Raw genomic sequence first — 16,477 nt, forward strand, 5'->3', positions numbered from 1 at the left:
TCTGCTCACCAGTCGCACAAACTGTGCACGTCGCAGTGTTGCCATGTCCGCCTTCTAAAGCGTCTTTCAGCTTGTTTTTCATGAAGTCGCTAACAAATATGGCCCGTTGTAGGTTGCTGTAAGAATATATAGTTGTTTTAATCGATAAACGTATTAAAAATTAAAAAAAACTAACAGAAAGATGCAAAGATGTTATTTTGGGAAAGTTACTTATTTTGAGAAAGTCTATCAGTACAGCTTACCTGTTTTTCAAGCGAGATCTGGCAACACGTGTACGCAAACGGTGAAGTTTTTAGCAATTTAGCATTATCTCTTCAGCTGGCGAGATGTCATCAGTATTAAGGCACTGTACCAAATTGAACCCCTCTGGTATGTGTGTGTTTTGCCTCATCTAAAACTTTTGCTGTTTTCTATTGTGCAGTGACCACTGACTGTGTTTTATTTTTAATTAAATATGCAGTAGCAATGCATTAAGGAATTAGGACGAAGGTCAGCGGACCACAAAAGAGTTCATGTTCAAGTTTTCATGTAATCATTAGTGATTGAATTAATGTATGTGTTTTAGAAAGCAGAACACATCAACATAATGACACATATCATGTTAGTTGTTGTTTTGGTGTTAACTTTTACTTTTCACAACTTTAATAAGGGCACAGCTTATTCACACTGGGAAATACAACAGTGCTCGCATAGTAACTTACATTGATTGCATGCTTACAGAGGTGTAACCAATAGTCAAATAAATGCACTTCGAAAATACCTTGGCTTTTAGTTTTACATATGTAAAATATTAGACATATCTCTGCAGGCTTTGTATCTCTGCTGTCTGGAAACTGTAACGTTAGTCATGGGAGAACCTGTGCTCTGCAATACTTTGTATCTTCAAACAAATATTCATCATCCTCCAAAATTAAAGTGGACCTGGATAGTAGTAATGGTAAGAATCTTAATACATAATGTGCATTAATAATGGGTTTACTGCATTGCAACTTCACACTTATCAAAAAGTCATTACCAAATTTTTTTTATTCCTGTTATAGGTTAATGATTTAATATTCTCACAGGTGTTGCTATAATGCAGTTCCAAAGTCCTCCGGTCAACAGTCTCAGTCTTGACTTTTTGACTGAGTTTGCTATTAATTTAGAAAAACTTGAACTGGACAGAGGCTGCAGAGGTGTGATCATAACATCTGTAAGTCATCAGAAACATCTGCTTTAGTGGAATCCAGTTTGGTTTATACGGTATGTTCATTTCATTGACAGTGCTGTTTTTGTTATAGGCCCAGCCGAAGGTGTTTTCTGCAGGCCTAGATATTTTGGAAATGTATCAGAAGAGCCCAGAGCACTGCGCAGAATTTTGGAAGGCCGTACAGGACGCGTGGCTTAAGCTTTATGGGTCCACCAAGGTCACAATCGCTGCAATCAATGTGAGTGCCAGTATGTGCTCTTCTGTTTTCTGGTACCTGGCTGGTGTAGGTCAAGTATTCATATATGGTCAAATTCTTAGTTGTTGAATAAATGAATTGTTCTGTTTTTAGGGATCCAGTCCTGCAGGTGGCTGTTTGTTGGCTATGTGTTGTGACTACAGGATCATGGCCGATAACCCTCGCTATAACATTGGTCTCAATGAAACACAACTTGGTATAGTTGCACCTTTTTGGTAAGTGCTATTGCTGTGAATTTCACAATTCATGGACTTTGGAACCACTAGCTAGTAGCTACATTTAAATAAAATAAATAAACTGTTAGTATTTGGATTGATGACTCCATCGGATTGAAAAGGCTTCATGTAAACACCTCAATCGAAACGACTGAGATTGTTCCACATGAATTTCGATCGGACTGAAGGGGAAAATAAATAATCTGATCAATAGGGAAAAAAATCTGCATGTAAATGCTTGAATCCAACTATAATCTAAGTCGTATTAAAAAATATCACAGTACCGTGATGCGTATGTTTACATGAGCCTTTTTATAATAAGATCTGTTTAGATGCGTTTGACTTCTTATGAATGTGCATGTGTTTATTTACATTTTACAAAGTGGTCAGTGGAGGAGACTTTTCTGACATATTTGTCAGCTTTCCTTTTAGGCGTGTCATCAAGAAAAATGGCAGTTATTCTCACGATAGCTCTGTTGACATTATCGCGGTGGCTTTCTCTGGTTCTAAACGCACCGACTGGACACTGCGCAATTGCGCATGCGCTGAAGTTTGTAAATTATTGTATGTGTAAATGATAATTGTGAATCTGATTGCAAAGTTTAGGTTTCATATAAACAGAACTTTCAGGATCTGAAATCGGATTGGATTCATTCAAAGTGACAAAAATGAGTGCCTGTAAACATGCCTACTGTAAAACAGGATGGTACTGAATAGAGATTTTGTAAACCAGGTTTAAGGACACCATGGTAAACGTTGTGGGCCATAGAGAAACCGAGAAGGGTCTTCAGCTCGGTTTACTGTACAATACTCCTGAAGCCCTGAAGGTCGGTCTGGTGGATGAGCTTGTTCCTGAAGATAAAGTTCTCAGCGCAGCTACTGTAACCATGACTAAATGGTTGGCCATCCCAGGTAAATAGTAATAGTTTGCTCCAAAATACAATATTTCTGCCTGGTATTGTTAGTACATTTTGTTCATGTACACTGTTTTTTTTGCCCACAGATCATGCCCGTCAGATAAGTAAGTCTATGATGAGAAAGCCCACCATAGACAAACTTCTTGCGAACAGAGACGCCGACACCACAAACTTCGTCAGTTTCATCACCAAAGACTCCATCCAGAAATCTCTGGGGATGTACATGGAGATGCTGAAGAAGAAGAGGTCTTGAGGACCTGAACACGTGCCTGTTGTCGACATTGTCTTTACATAGCGCATCAGTGTCACAGTGTATATCACATTGTCCTCTCTTTTGTTACTAGAGGATAAATTTGTTTGTAAATAAAATCTTATAAAACTAAAATGGGGTCTCATTAGCATGTGGGTAGTTGACATATAACTTGTCTATTTAATTTTTTTTTTTTTTTTGATTCAACATCAAGGTTTTAGATTAAAGTTTTGCATATGTGTATATGTCAGGTCAACTGGTTGCCTTTTATTTTAAAGTCTTTATGAAGCCGAAGTTGCGATAGTCTTTTCTTCGCTATTTTGACGTATATATCCAATTGAAACGGCTTCTCGATCAAGAAAAAAAAATGTAGGGCTGGACTTGTTTTTGTCCAATAGGATTTGATTGGATGGCTGTGGTTTGCTTTTGCTGTGATGAGTGACAGGTTGTCCTGTACTCACACCATTTTGATTAAATATTACAAATGCACTTGAATTAAAAAAAAATTATGTCCACAAATAAAACGTTAATAATAAACACATCATTATATAATAATAATAAAAATAAATAAGAATGGTCAATTTTGATTTCATGATGTATTTCTCTTTTTTGAGTGAATTTTTAATCAACTTTTGCCTTCACTAGTTCATTTTAAATGGTATTGCAGCTAAATTTGTTTTGTTTTTTAAATGCAAATACAAATAGCATTTAAATAGCTGCAACTTCACATTCACCTATGCATTTCTTATAGCTATAGAATGATTGGACAAACATTCGTTGAAGCAAATGATTTCTTTTTATTCTCACCAAGTGTTCGAAGCAGTGTGTATCTGCTGTGAGGGAACAACCTTGATCTTTTTTCACATGAGCTTGACCTCAACTGGAAAGTGATCGCTCACCGCCAGGGCCTGTGAGAGAGACGTGAGCACTTCAGACAGATGAATACACTCAGCAATAACTCAGTCTCTAGAGATCCTTAGGTTTAATGTTTAAGCCGTTGTGCTGCTTAACAATAATCCCAATGGGGCAAACCCTGTCCTCACCCAGCTCTGGCTCAATCCATGGGCTTCCATGAAGTCAAAGACCTGTGCTGATCCAGGGGACACTCCTTTCATCATGTCAGACGTGGCCACAATCCTTTTATATCAAGCATATCATGAGTCACTACATAACATAAGTTTATCTGATCCAGCTAGACAGCTTGTGATGTTTTCCCTACCTGTCATAAGGGCAGTTTGTGTGTGTGACGGTTGTGTCCGCACTGTCAGGGATGAGCCAGGTGTAGCTTTGGTCAGTGCGGAGTCGTATGTTTGACCAATTCGAATTTGAAACGTAGCTACAGCCAGCATTGAAGTCTCCCAAAAGCATGATGTTCTGAAATGAAATATGAAATGTCACAAATTCCCTAAATCATACTATATTAGGATAGTTCTCATTATAGTATAGTTACATTTGTGTTCAAACGTTGTCTAGTATCCAAGACTACATCATGCAGAGCATCAATTTCATGCACAGCGACTTCTGGAGATGTATGCTGGGGAATGAGGGCAAAGTCCCGGACAGCTATGGAAAATACAGACTTGTTAGGGCTCAGGGTTTTTTTTTTGGTTTTTTTAAAGTATTCATTATTATTTTTCTTTTTTTATTCTTATTCAGCTATAAGTATGGTCACTCAGGATCTGGAAATCACATTCCCTTCATTTTCACCATAAATTTCTTTAGATGAAAAGCTTTTGCTGAACAGTGCGTTTCAACTGTATTACTGGTAACATTTTGACAATGAACTGGGAGAATTGTATTAGAGGAGTTACACCTGTATTAGAGGAGAACATCACAACAAAGGGTTCTCTGTTGAAAGTATCAGTTCCACAGGATTCACATCCATCGTCATAGAGGAAGCTGTTTGAAACCGATACTGTCTGACGCCTGATGAGAACAAAAGTGTAATTATTAATTTGATATGAGGTACACATATACATACAGTCTTATATGATATATGAGCTACATGTTACCTGTAAATAAAGAGATATCTCTCTTTGTAAGTGCTCCTACCCAGGGGCTCACTTACAATGTGCTGATACTCATATGGAGAGGAATCTCTGATAATGAAAATAATATTTTATTTATTTTTTATACAAAAAAAAAAATTGTAACTTATAGACATTAAGTTAAACAACTTACCCATTTACACTTTTCATCAGTTTATTAGTTGCAGAGAGATCACTGTCTCTCACCTCTTGGATGAGTACAATGTCATAGCGGCGAACTACCTAACAAACACAATACTAAGGTTACCAAACAAGAAGCATGATATGGGTATTCTATGGGTGTCACTCACTTTGGTAATGATGTCAAGCAGAGTGGCATTGGATGCTTTGGAGTCCCCAAAGGATTTGATGTTAAATGCTCCAATCAGAAACGTGTTTCCAATGTGGACGGATACCAGGAGCAGACTTAAAGTGGTAGTAATCTTCATGCTGTAGGCTATTTTGAGATGAAGATGAAAACGTGTTGGGAACTTTTATTCCTTCCTTTATTCCGAAGCAAAAACCAGGAGACTTGAGATGGATCTTATAAGCAGAAGAGATTTATTCTGCAGAGTCTGTAGTTCATCAAGTCTGATGTTCATCAAGTCTGTAGTTCATCATCATCAAGTCTCATAATACAGTATTCATTGTAATTATACTTTACAAAGAGGGGAGGGATTACATAGAGGTGGAGACTCTGAATAAAGCATGTAAATGAGTATACAGGTTAAGGAACCCGCCCCAGACTCCAGCGTGTTACCAGTCTCAATCCAATCAGCATAACCATTCAAACGCATATGTGCTAATCCAATCAGCCTAACGATTCAACGTCTGGGCTGTGGCTCTGGCTCCAAAAGCCATTAAAGACAATAGATTAGCGTCTCCGTGATCTGACTCATTTAACTTACAAAGGAAAAACAGGTCTGGCAGGAATATCTTGCTGTAAACTCAATAATCACTTTCTCAGTTTATATACTATTGTAGTGAAAACCTAAATTAAACATTTAATAAATTTGTAATACAACACATGCATATATTTCCCTGGGAAATATTAAGACATGCATTAGACAGTAGTTAATCATATCTGAGACAGATAAGCACAGGTAAAGGTCAATTAGAATCTTAAAAAAAAAAAAAAAATCAATGTAATATTACTCTAATATAAATATGCATTAGTTAAAATTGTATTTTGAGACATTTATTCCATGCAATAAAATAGCTTTACCTGCTGCTGATTTCTGCTTTCACTTGTGACGTGAGAACGGGGAGAAAGCCTTTTTGCACCACTAAGGAGCCTTTGTATACTCTACCTCAGCAAGTCCCTCTCTCTGGGAATATAAGTGGTATCACATATTCTAGGGAGTTTTTATTTTCCACTACTGTGTAAAGACAGCAACCTCTTGCTCACTCTCTCCCTGGGAAATAACCAGATGGGTGATAAGACAAAGTCTAATGTAACTTTAAACAGGTGAATTGACAGAAGTATTTAAAAAATATTTACTTTGTAGCTGGCAGCTGTACATCAGTATTCAAGGAGGACTTTTTTTAACACTATGATCTCTTATAGGGTCAGAATCTCTGCATTGTACCACTTGAGCTTATACTGTAACTGTTCCATATACATTTCCCAATATTTATTTGATTGTAAAGATTTTGCATAGCAAGCCAATTTAAAATGTATTTGTTTGTCATCAACAAGAAACTTTATTATTATACTCTGACATTCAGAAGCTCAATTGATCCCTGTTAACTCAACTTCCGTGCAACAGGGGGCGATTCATGTGTGCCAACCATTGACATAAGCATGTCTGTGTGCCATTTAAATACACTTAATACATAAATATAGATAGATTTTATATGTACTTTTGCTTTATGTGAGTTATGTGTATATAGTAAATACTTTTGTATTTTATTTAATGCCGTAGGCTACTGTTAATTGGTCGGTTCCTTAGAAATTGTACCAATTTTTATTTGGTAATAATATGTTGCATTTGTTGACACTTCCATTGAAACTAACACAGAGTTTGAATTTGAGAAGGAAAAAAAAAGGAAAAAAAGAAGAAAAAAGAAAAAGAAAGAAAGAAAGAGCAATGGTGAAGACAAACAAATAGCCAATATAGACATAATCTGGATCACTGTACAGCAGATGCACATGATTCCCTAAATAAACTTGAGATATTGTATAACCTGGCTACAACAGACCACATACCAACTTCAATTATGTTAAATGTTGAACGTTTACCTGAGATGACTAATTGTGAAATTGTGACTAAGTGGAAAATTAGACTGGGCAAGACTCACAGCAAATAATCATTGGGGATATAAACTATTGACAGAGAAGAGGTTGAGCAATATAGAAGTGCCAACTGAGACAATTGTGTGTGATAATGTTGATTGTAAGAATCCTAAGCATAAGTATGATCTATGTGTGATGTATGATGAAATAGTGGACTGTTTAGATAATGCTAGTAGACCTTTCTGTCAAAAAGCTAGGTATGGCCCAGAATTTGAGGAAAAGAAATTGGCAAATGCTAAATTTAAATATGCTGTACGGTATATAAAAAGAAACAAGCTGTCCACGAGAGCAAACTCAATGGCCAAGAACTTTCAGCAAAATAATGTCTATGAATTTTGGAAAGAAGTTAAGGCTATCAATAATAGTAAAATACCACTGCCAACTAGTATTGATGGGGTTGTTGGGGCTGAGAATATTGTTAACTTGTGGAGAAAATATTATAGAGATATCTTTAATTGTGTTGAGAGGAAGGAATTTAAACTTGGTCATGTGTCGAACGATGAAGGTATGATTATTACACCTGATGAGGTCAAGTACGCAATTGAGAAACTGGCTGAGAATAAAGCATGTGGTCCAGATCGAATAACAGCTGAACATTTGATGCATGCTAGTTCAAGGATCACAGTGTTATTTGCTTTGTGTTTTACAGGATTTTTAATCCATGGTGTGTTACCTGATTCCATGATAACAGTTTTACTAGTGCCAGTAATTAAAGATAAAACAGGTAAAATAACTGGGACAGAAAACTATAGGCCAATTGCATTGGCAAGTGTGATCTCAAAAGTATTTGAGCGAATCCTCATGGATGGGCTCAAAGAATATTTAATATACGGATAATCAGTTTGGCTTCAAAAGCATGGCACTGATCTATGCATATATTCATTAAAATAAATAGCTAGTAAGTATAATGTACATAATTCCACAGTTTTCGTGTGTTTTTAGATGCATCTAGGCGTTTGATCGAATTAATCATACTAAGTTATTTATAAAATTGCAAGAAAGAGGGGTTTCCCCATATCTGATAAGAATTTTACATTTTTGGTATTTACATCAAACCTTAAAAGTTCAATGGGGTAAGAACGTATTGGAACCGTTTTATATGACGAATGGGGTTGCAGGATTATAACAGCTGCTTCGAGTATGTTCAAGTTATGGTGTGCAGCATCATATTAAATTTAATATTAAAAAGAGTGTGGTCATGATTGTTAAAACCAAAGAGGACCTTAAGCTAAATTTTCCTTCTTTCTATATAGATGACCAAGTTTTGAATGTGGTAAATAAAGTAAAATACTTGGGTCACATCATTAGAAATGATTTAAATGATGACGATGATGTGCAGCGCCAGTGCTGTAAGTTGTATGGGCAAGCTAATATGCTGGCTCGTAAATTTTATATGTGTACATATGATGTTAAAATAGCTCTATTTAGGGCATACTTCTCTTTACTACAGCCCACTTGTGGTGTAAATATGCTAAAGCTAAAATGAAAAAGCTCAAGTTGGCATTTAATGATGCACTAAGAATTTTGCTTAAGCTCCCAAGGTGGACAAGTGCAAGCCAAATGTTTGTATCTAATAATGTACCCACTTTGCATGCTGTCTTAAGGAAGTGTATGTATAATTTCATATGTCGGTTGAGTGATTAAAAAAATAGTATCATAATGGTCTTAAATGATATTATATTAAGTGATACAAGGTATTCTTCCTGTTTCTGGAAGCATTGGAATGAAAGCTTCTATGTCTTTTAAATTTTGTCTGATGTTTGTCAAAATGTATGTATGTATTTTTCTTTTTCCCTTTTGATATGGACCCATGGGTCTGAAGTAAATAATAATAATAATAATAATAAAAGAAAAATATACTAAAATAATAAACATTTTGACAAAGAGATCAAATTGTTAATCTTATCTCGTCTCCGTCTCGAAGGCACGCCAAGGACACTTCGGCGGCTTTCGGCTGATTCCGGAATGGAACGGACCGGAAGTGTCTGCCTAGAGTTGGTTGAAGTGCTAACGGCTCGGCTACGCTAATGCATTACAGAGCGCTAATCGAGTCTCTGGCTGAATGTGTCATCTTCATCCCAGACACAAATTTACACACTATCGCCATGCTACCGCAGCAGTGAACATTCTCCACGGCAATAAAAAGAAACGACGGCATATCCTTCTGCTTATCCAAGCGGTGAAACTAGGCAGGTTAGGAATTTTTTCGCATCCCAGCTAACGTTAATGATTACTGCATGTAACGTTAGCGGTTAGCATGTAAACATATCAAGCAAACGCAACTGACAGTTTGATCATTTGAATTACTACATTCACACATCATGCTATTATGTACTTTTTTTAAATCCTCTAATTATTATTTTATTTGTTTTTGTTTTTTTAAATAATCCATGTCTATGTATTTTGATAGGCAGAAGTACTAACTAGCTGCTAGATTTTGAGATTATGTGGTCGTTCAGTTTTGGCTTTTTATGCGTGTATAAAATTACTCAACACAGTGTTTTGAATTGTGTTTGCTGTTCCTCGCTCGAGTTTAATAGATTAAAATAAGGTTACTGTAACTGATACCTCTTCAGTATCAATTGTGATGGGTAGGCTATTTGTTCAATATATTATTTTCATTTGCTTATTTATTATGGCAAAATGTTGTCTATTTACTTTAACATCTTGTTTCTCTTTTTCTTTACAAATTACATAATTTGAGTTGACAGTAAACAGAAAGTAGCATGCGTTTACTCTTATCACATTTCCCCTGAGAGTGGTGATCTCACTACTACTGTAAGCAAGTTGCTAAAAGCTTTTAAAAAGCAAGTTATTAGGCACAGTTTTTACACATACTGACCGCCATGTTCTAATCCATGAATCTTTTAACACATAATGGACTGATCAATAAAACTAAGGGTTTTCAAACTGAGATGAATGTTGTTAAGCACTGCTGAATTGTTTATCTTAATTTGTTCTTTCAGGTGTGAATGACCGACGTGGTGCCTACCACCGCCCTCAGTGAAATAAAGCTCCGCCTACTCTGCCACGATGACATAGAGAGAATAAAAGTGCTCTGTGGAGAGTGGTTCCCCATTGAGTGAGTGCTTGAACCAAACGATCCTTTTGTACGGCTCAAGTACAACAATAACACATTGCTATATGTTTGTGTTTTAGGTATCCAGACTCATGGTACCATGACATCACATCAAATAAGAAGTTCTTCTCTTTGGCTGCCACCTATAGAGGTGGAATTGTGGGGATGATTGTGGCAGAAATAAAAAGCAGAACGAAAGTGCACAAAGAGGTATGACTTGCATATGTATTAAGAAAATGACACATTAGCCGCGTTTCCACTGTCGGGCCAGAAGCTCCACAGCGCTTCACTAAAACGCGCCTTTCTGGAACAACGTCACACTAACCCATCATTTCACCAACAAATGGAAGTTTTATCAGAAAACTAATCAGAAATCACTGGAAACAGCGTTGAAAACAAACATGATAAAAGCGACCGTTTGCAGGCATTTTTGTACTTGAATATTTAAAACCCAAGCATGTTTTATCACAGGTTTACAATAAAAAGTGATACACTGATCATAATGAATTAATTTATGTAAAAATTGCACATTAGTCACACAGAAATAAATTACCGTTAGGTCTATTTCACAAAAGAAAGAGGACACACTTGCTTCTTCAGTCGCGTCTGTTTCTGTTTATTTGGTAGTTACAGGACATATTTACATCACATTTAGAAAGAATGATAATTTCTACAAATATATGCCACCAAAAATACGACCTGAGGAGCTTTAGCACTCTCTCGACTCCCATACAGATATTTTCAGTCAGAGAAACAGAGGAAGCTCCCGAAAAAAAAAGTTGCTTTATTTTATGATAGTCCGGTATAAAGAGACGAGACGTAGGCTATACTGACAGATAAAATAAAAACATGATTGTGATAGCCTTTATGATTGGTCTGATTTCTTCAAGCGTTCACTATGTTTTTTTACTATGCGTATCTTCAAGCGTTTACTATGTTTCCTATGGTAATGGTTAGCGTGCATAGTCTTTTGCATCACAAACAGAAGGCATTCAAACAGGAACATGAGGTAAATTATTTTAAAAGTCTTTAATGCTGACAGAATCATCCGGCGCTGCCGTCTCCCGACTCAGGTAAACTCTGCCTCTGTTCGTAACCACTCCTCTAGCCCGAGCTGGCCCGCTTTGGCCCAAGGTATTTGTTGGCACTGAGTAAGCCCCGATCAAGCCCCGGAAGTGACAGTGGAAACGCGACTGGCCCTGGCACGCACTAGCACGGCCCGGCCCGGCCCGGCCCTGGCCCGACAGTGGAAACGCGGTTAATGAGGAAAAACTCAAAAAGTTTTAGAATAATATATACTATTACGGTGCAATACATTCAATGCTTCTATTAAAACGTGACAGAAGTTTGTTTACAGTGTTTTATAATATGAATAATAAATGTTTAATTGAGTAAAAAAAAATTACTTTGGCCATAAAGAATAGTTCCTCTGGAGCTTTGATGTAAAGGATCATAATTAAAATCATCTGACATATCCAAAGCCTTTTTATAGCCGGTGATTAATTAGGTTACAGACTAAATTTCTGCATGTAGCGAAGGATTTGACCTTCATTAGAGAGGATTTTGCCTCTTCATTGTACAGTTATGTCTCCTAGAGTCCTACTAAAGCTGGCAGTCACTGGCTGTTCTGATAAGTTAGATATTACTGTTAGTTCACTTTCAATGAACTTTGTAGGCCCATGCATGGCTAGCATATCAAAGTTGTTTATTAAATGTACAAATTCCATGTATGAAGTATAATGGAAATCTTGCTTGAATGCTTATAATAGACAGACTATAGACATTAGACAGTATTGCTACGTATGTGCAAAAATATAGCCTATATGGATAAGCTTATAGAAAGTGGTAAAAGATCAGGTTGCAAGAGTTCCCATGTTGTTATTGATATTATTACACATTTTACAGCACTAAGGTATGCATTTCTGTATCTAGTTCAAATAGTCCTCCTGAGCCTGAAAAGAGTTGTGTGAAATATGCGATTTGTAGGGGTTTGAGTGTGATTTCTTCATACAATGATTGCAAGGAATCTTTTAGTGTTTTTTATTTTATTTTAAAGGCACACTATGTAATTTTTCGCCACTAGAGGTCGTTTATTCAAAACAAAGGCGTAGCTTGATGACGCCTTGATTTCGCGATATCATGGGAGTTGTTGTCTTCACCTCTACAGCCGGTGGAGATTATGACGGGACTTGGGCTGAAATCATATTCATTGATGACCGGTAATGTATTAAAGATTTATTAACGTTATGAAAGCCGTTGGTGCGGAACGAGTCTGCTGGAGCGATTGCTAATGAGAGACAAGCACGACACACAGCTCGAGAGCAGTGGAGCTTTTATTATACCGCAGACGCTGCTTCTGCTTCTTCCGGTCATGCGTATGGGGGGAACGCAGCACTGTTTTATCATATTAGATACATCTGAGTGTGTTGAAAGTTGTTATAATGCTACTTAAATACTACTGTGCTTTCACTCGGCGGCTACTATATGAGACACTTGTTGCACACTGCAGTGAGCTAGATCGATATTAGTCATAGTAAAAATGGTACTCGCGGTAAATCAAGAACATGAGATTTAAACAAAAAGACTAACTGTGTTGAGCTATATAACAATGATTAGTTTTCTGTCAATGAATGTATCTAATAAGTTGCTCACCTGTCTGATAAAACATATAATATATTAAAGCGTCTTTGGTGTTTCCATGGTAACACGGGTCATTGATAGGCGACGCTCGGACACGGTCCGTGTCCTGGTTAAAACTGCTTATTCTTCTGGTTTAAAACATTCTTAGAAACATTTGGGATAAAGTACACAAATCAACAAAATATATAACATTGTTCTAGTGGTTTTTGGATATTTGAATCCAAAAATCTTACATATTGTGCCTTTAATTTTTTATTTCATTGTTTTGGTGCAATTTATATTTTTCTATAACATATGCTATTTTTTTTCTCTAAAATACTTGTGTACTGAATAAGAAATTAATGTTATGTGTTATTTTTGAAATTACTCTACTGTTAAAAAGTTTGTGGTCAGTGCGATTTTTTTTTTTTTTTTAAGAAACTATTTTTATTCAGCAAGGATTATTTAAAGGGTTCAAAAGTGACAGTAAAGACATTTAAATAAAAAAATTCTGTTGTAATAATATATAATATATCTTTGTGATCAAATTAATGTAGCCTTGGTGAGCATAAGAGACTTCTTTCAAAAACTTTACCAACCCCTTAAAATATCTCTTAACAGCCTCAATATGTTTCAGTGACAACACAATTGAAATCACAATTTTTTGTTATTCCAGTATATAATCCCAGCTAACCGCCTGTGTTGCTAACTCAGCATATATTTCTCTCCATCAGGATGGAGACATCTTGGCCTCCAGCTTTCCTGTTGAAACTCAAGTTGCGTACATCCTGAGTTTAGGAGTCGTGAAAGAGTTTCGCAAACATGGAGTAGGTGAGAGGTGGCGTTTTTGTGCTGTTGTGTAACGTCTGCCATGACACATGCTTCCCCTCATAAAACTTGAACTGTATTCAAACAGTTTGTAAGGTCACTCATATCTCTTTCTCGCTCTCTCTGCAGGCTCTTTGTTGCTGGACAGTTTAAAGGAGCACATCTCCACCACGGCACAGGACCATTGTAAAGCCATCTACCTGCATGTGCTCACCACCAATAACACTGCCATTCACTTCTATGAGAACAGAGACTTTAAACAGCACCACTATTTACCGTATTATTACTCTATACGAGGAGTGCTGAAGGATGGCTTCACCTACGTCCTCTACATCAATGGCGGACATCCTCCATGGACTATCTTATATCCTTTTCTTTATCTCACATATTTGTGTTCATGTGTCGCATTTGTCTGTGAGTGTGATTAATCAAGGCGATTGGTAATTAGAGCTGCATGTTGTGTTGGTTGCTGATAAAATTGTTATTATTATTAATGATACCGAATCATTTTATCCAATAATGTATTGATGGTATTTTTACATGCATGTGCCCCCCCCCCCAAACCCACAATATTGCTTGTACATTCACAGCTTTTCTCAGAGAAATTGTAAAAAGTTTTAAAAATTGTAAAACTTGAAAAAAGTTGAAAAAGTTCGTAAATATTATATTTACTGCACTACTTTTCACAATTTTGGGGCCAGTAAGATTACATTTTTAAAAGAAATTAACACTTTTATTCAGCAAGGATACAATGCATTGACAGTACAGAACTTTATAATGTTAAAAAAAACATTGTCTTTTTGACAAAGGTGCATCACAGTTTCCACAAAAATATAAACTGTTTTGGGCATTTCTAATAACAAGAAATGTTTCTTGAGCAGCAAATCATCATAATAGAGTGATTTCTGAAGGATCATGACATTTTAAATGGTATTGTTGTACTAGTTTCATGAATTTGAACTGTAAATGCCTGGTAGAAAAAGTGTTCCTTGACTCTCTCAGCACTGATTATATTCATCATATAGGTTCGGCACTGGCCAGTCTGAGCCCCTGCTCTATTCCTCAGAGGATTTACCGTCAAGCACAGAATCTCCTGCGCAGTTTTCTGCCGTGGTCGGGCATCTCCTCCAAGAGCGGCATTGAGTACAGCAGAACCATGTGAGGATTGTGGGGGGTAAGCCTGACTCATCCACCTCTCATGAGATCACCTTTTTTTTTCACTCGTAAATGTATCGTTCATTTAGCAATAATGATGTCTTGTTTATCAGGTGGAAGAGATTGATTTGTTTGGGTCACATCAGATGCCTGGGCTGCTGAAGACTGATATCGGCTCTCTCTGGTCTGGAGCAGTGTATTATACTTGTACATTTTATATGTATATATATATATATATAATATATATATATATACTTTAATATATGCATTGTCATTAGTAGATTTCCCTTTTAATATAAACTCTCCACTTCATGCCTGTAATTCTGCTGCTGTGTAGAAATATTCTATTGTTTATCCAGATTTTTAATATAAATAGATGTTTTTTATTTTATTTGTGCCTGTTCTATATAGATGATTTTAGGATTTGATGGTAGAAGTATGCATACTTTTTCATTTAGTCATTTTCATCCATGTCAAGCTCTAGTGTTTTGTTTGTGACACTAAGCATGTATTTCAGCCCCCAGTTTTAAGTTTAATATTTGTTTTTTTAAATAACATTTGCACAGAGGCAATGAATGTAGTGTTGCTATGAAGGGAAAAAATGCCAGAGTTACAGAAAACCCTCCATCTCACCAAATGTGTATTGTTAATGTCAAATACAAATGTGAAAACTCTTTTTAAATTTAGATCATCTTAATTTAGCTAGAATATTACACCATGCCATTCCTTGCAATGTACTTGCTCTTTTAAAGGGGAAATGAATGTAGTGGGGGAGAAATGTTTGATTTTCGCTGTGTTGCTGTGAATCAGGGATTTACACACAAAATAAACATATTTGAGAAAAGTACTCCTGCGTTACACAAATTACAATATCAAAGATGATATTTATCTGTGTTTGACCATCCATTCATGATGTCTTTGTTAAAACGTTGATGTTTTGGTGAAGGACGTTCACAGAGAAGCATTTCTGTGAAATTATAAGAGAAACCTTACGGAAACTGTACTGTATCAGATGTTATTGGCCTTCATGCATTTGAAAAATGTTTCTTCCATTTCCTTGTTTGTATACATGCTTTGTTTCATGCAAAAGAATGAGTTTGAAGACAAAATAGCATGTATGAATAGCTGTTTTAAACAAGTTATCAATATAGGTAATATAATCACTATCACCTTGTGCTTTTGAGCGTGAAATTGTGTGTAAATCTACAATTATTCTCTAGTCTGGTTTTAATGTGTTGCATTGTTGTAAAATTGGTACATTGTTCAGTTTTACATTTCATTTTATAACGTTTTCATTGTGGTGGCATCAAGAATTGAAATAGGGCCCAGGGGAAATGTCTTATACTCTTCTAGTAAAAATGCATTCTAACCCTAAGATGGTAAACGCGTAGGTGAAATGAAATATTGAAAGCAGTAACTGATTTTTTCCTAATAGTCTCTGAATTGTGTAGCACCCTCTAGTGTTCACTGAGGTGAATTTTTATTTGTACACAACTTAAATTAATTTTGTTGTGTTGCTCTTATCCATTTGCATCCCTCCATTTGTCTATTCTTCATTTATGGATTGATTCATGCATTAAGAGCATTTTGAGATGACCTACAGGCAAGAGCGAAATAAAAAAGATTGTGCAACCATTTGTTTCAAT

General features: G+C 36.2%; 3 protein-coding genes across 5 annotated transcripts; 2 read left to right on the top strand and 1 right to left on the bottom strand.

The window, feature by feature from the left end:
• Positions 1–10: 10 nt before the first annotated feature.
• Positions 11–3,418, top strand: eci1 (enoyl-CoA delta isomerase 1). Its single transcript, XM_084087205.1, has 7 exons — positions 11–369; positions 809–937; positions 1,065–1,192; positions 1,281–1,427; positions 1,539–1,660; positions 2,394–2,572; positions 2,664–3,418. Exons 1-7 carry the CDS (start codon positions 327–329, stop codon positions 2,828–2,830), a joined length of 915 nt encoding a protein of 304 aa, XP_083943331.1. The 5' UTR covers positions 11–326; the 3' UTR covers positions 2,831–3,418.
• Positions 3,419–3,602: 184 nt separating this feature from the next.
• dnase1 (deoxyribonuclease I) lies at positions 3,603–6,220 on the bottom strand. 2 transcript variants are annotated; one of them, XM_084087217.1, is made up of 9 exons: positions 6,080–6,220; positions 5,166–5,397; positions 5,009–5,097; positions 4,840–4,926; positions 4,641–4,753; positions 4,278–4,390; positions 4,047–4,201; positions 3,871–3,964; positions 3,603–3,735 (listed from the first exon to the last, which is right to left on the bottom strand). In XM_084087217.1, exons 2-9 carry the CDS (start codon positions 5,301–5,303, stop codon positions 3,688–3,690), a joined length of 837 nt encoding a protein of 278 aa, XP_083943343.1. In that variant the 5' UTR covers positions 5,304–5,397; positions 6,080–6,220; the 3' UTR covers positions 3,603–3,687. The 2 variants fall into 2 exon arrangements, with proteins under 2 accessions (XP_083943343.1, XP_083943344.1); XM_084087218.1 differs by having other exon boundaries at positions 5,166–5,311; positions 6,080–6,217.
• A 2,918-nt stretch (positions 6,221–9,138) lies between these two features.
• naa60 (N-alpha-acetyltransferase 60, NatF catalytic subunit) lies at positions 9,139–16,466 on the top strand. 2 transcript variants are annotated; one of them, XM_084130413.1, is made up of 7 exons: positions 9,139–9,343; positions 10,117–10,232; positions 10,310–10,439; positions 13,583–13,679; positions 13,806–14,040; positions 14,682–14,850; positions 14,945–16,466. In XM_084130413.1, the coding sequence occupies exons 2-6, from the start codon at positions 10,123–10,125 to the stop codon at positions 14,836–14,838; spliced, it is 729 nt and encodes a 242-aa protein (XP_083986539.1). In that variant the 5' UTR covers positions 9,139–9,343; positions 10,117–10,122; the 3' UTR covers positions 14,839–14,850; positions 14,945–16,466. The 2 variants fall into 2 exon arrangements, with proteins under 2 accessions (XP_083986539.1, XP_083986540.1); XM_084130414.1 differs by having other exon boundaries at positions 9,139–9,339.
• The last annotated feature ends 11 nt before the right edge of the window (positions 16,467–16,477 follow it).

This window comes from Abramis brama (assembly GCF_963993115.1).
Source record: "Abramis brama genome assembly, chromosome: 1".
In the NCBI taxonomy this organism is placed as follows: Eukaryota; Metazoa; Chordata; class Actinopteri; order Cypriniformes; family Leuciscidae; genus Abramis; species Abramis brama.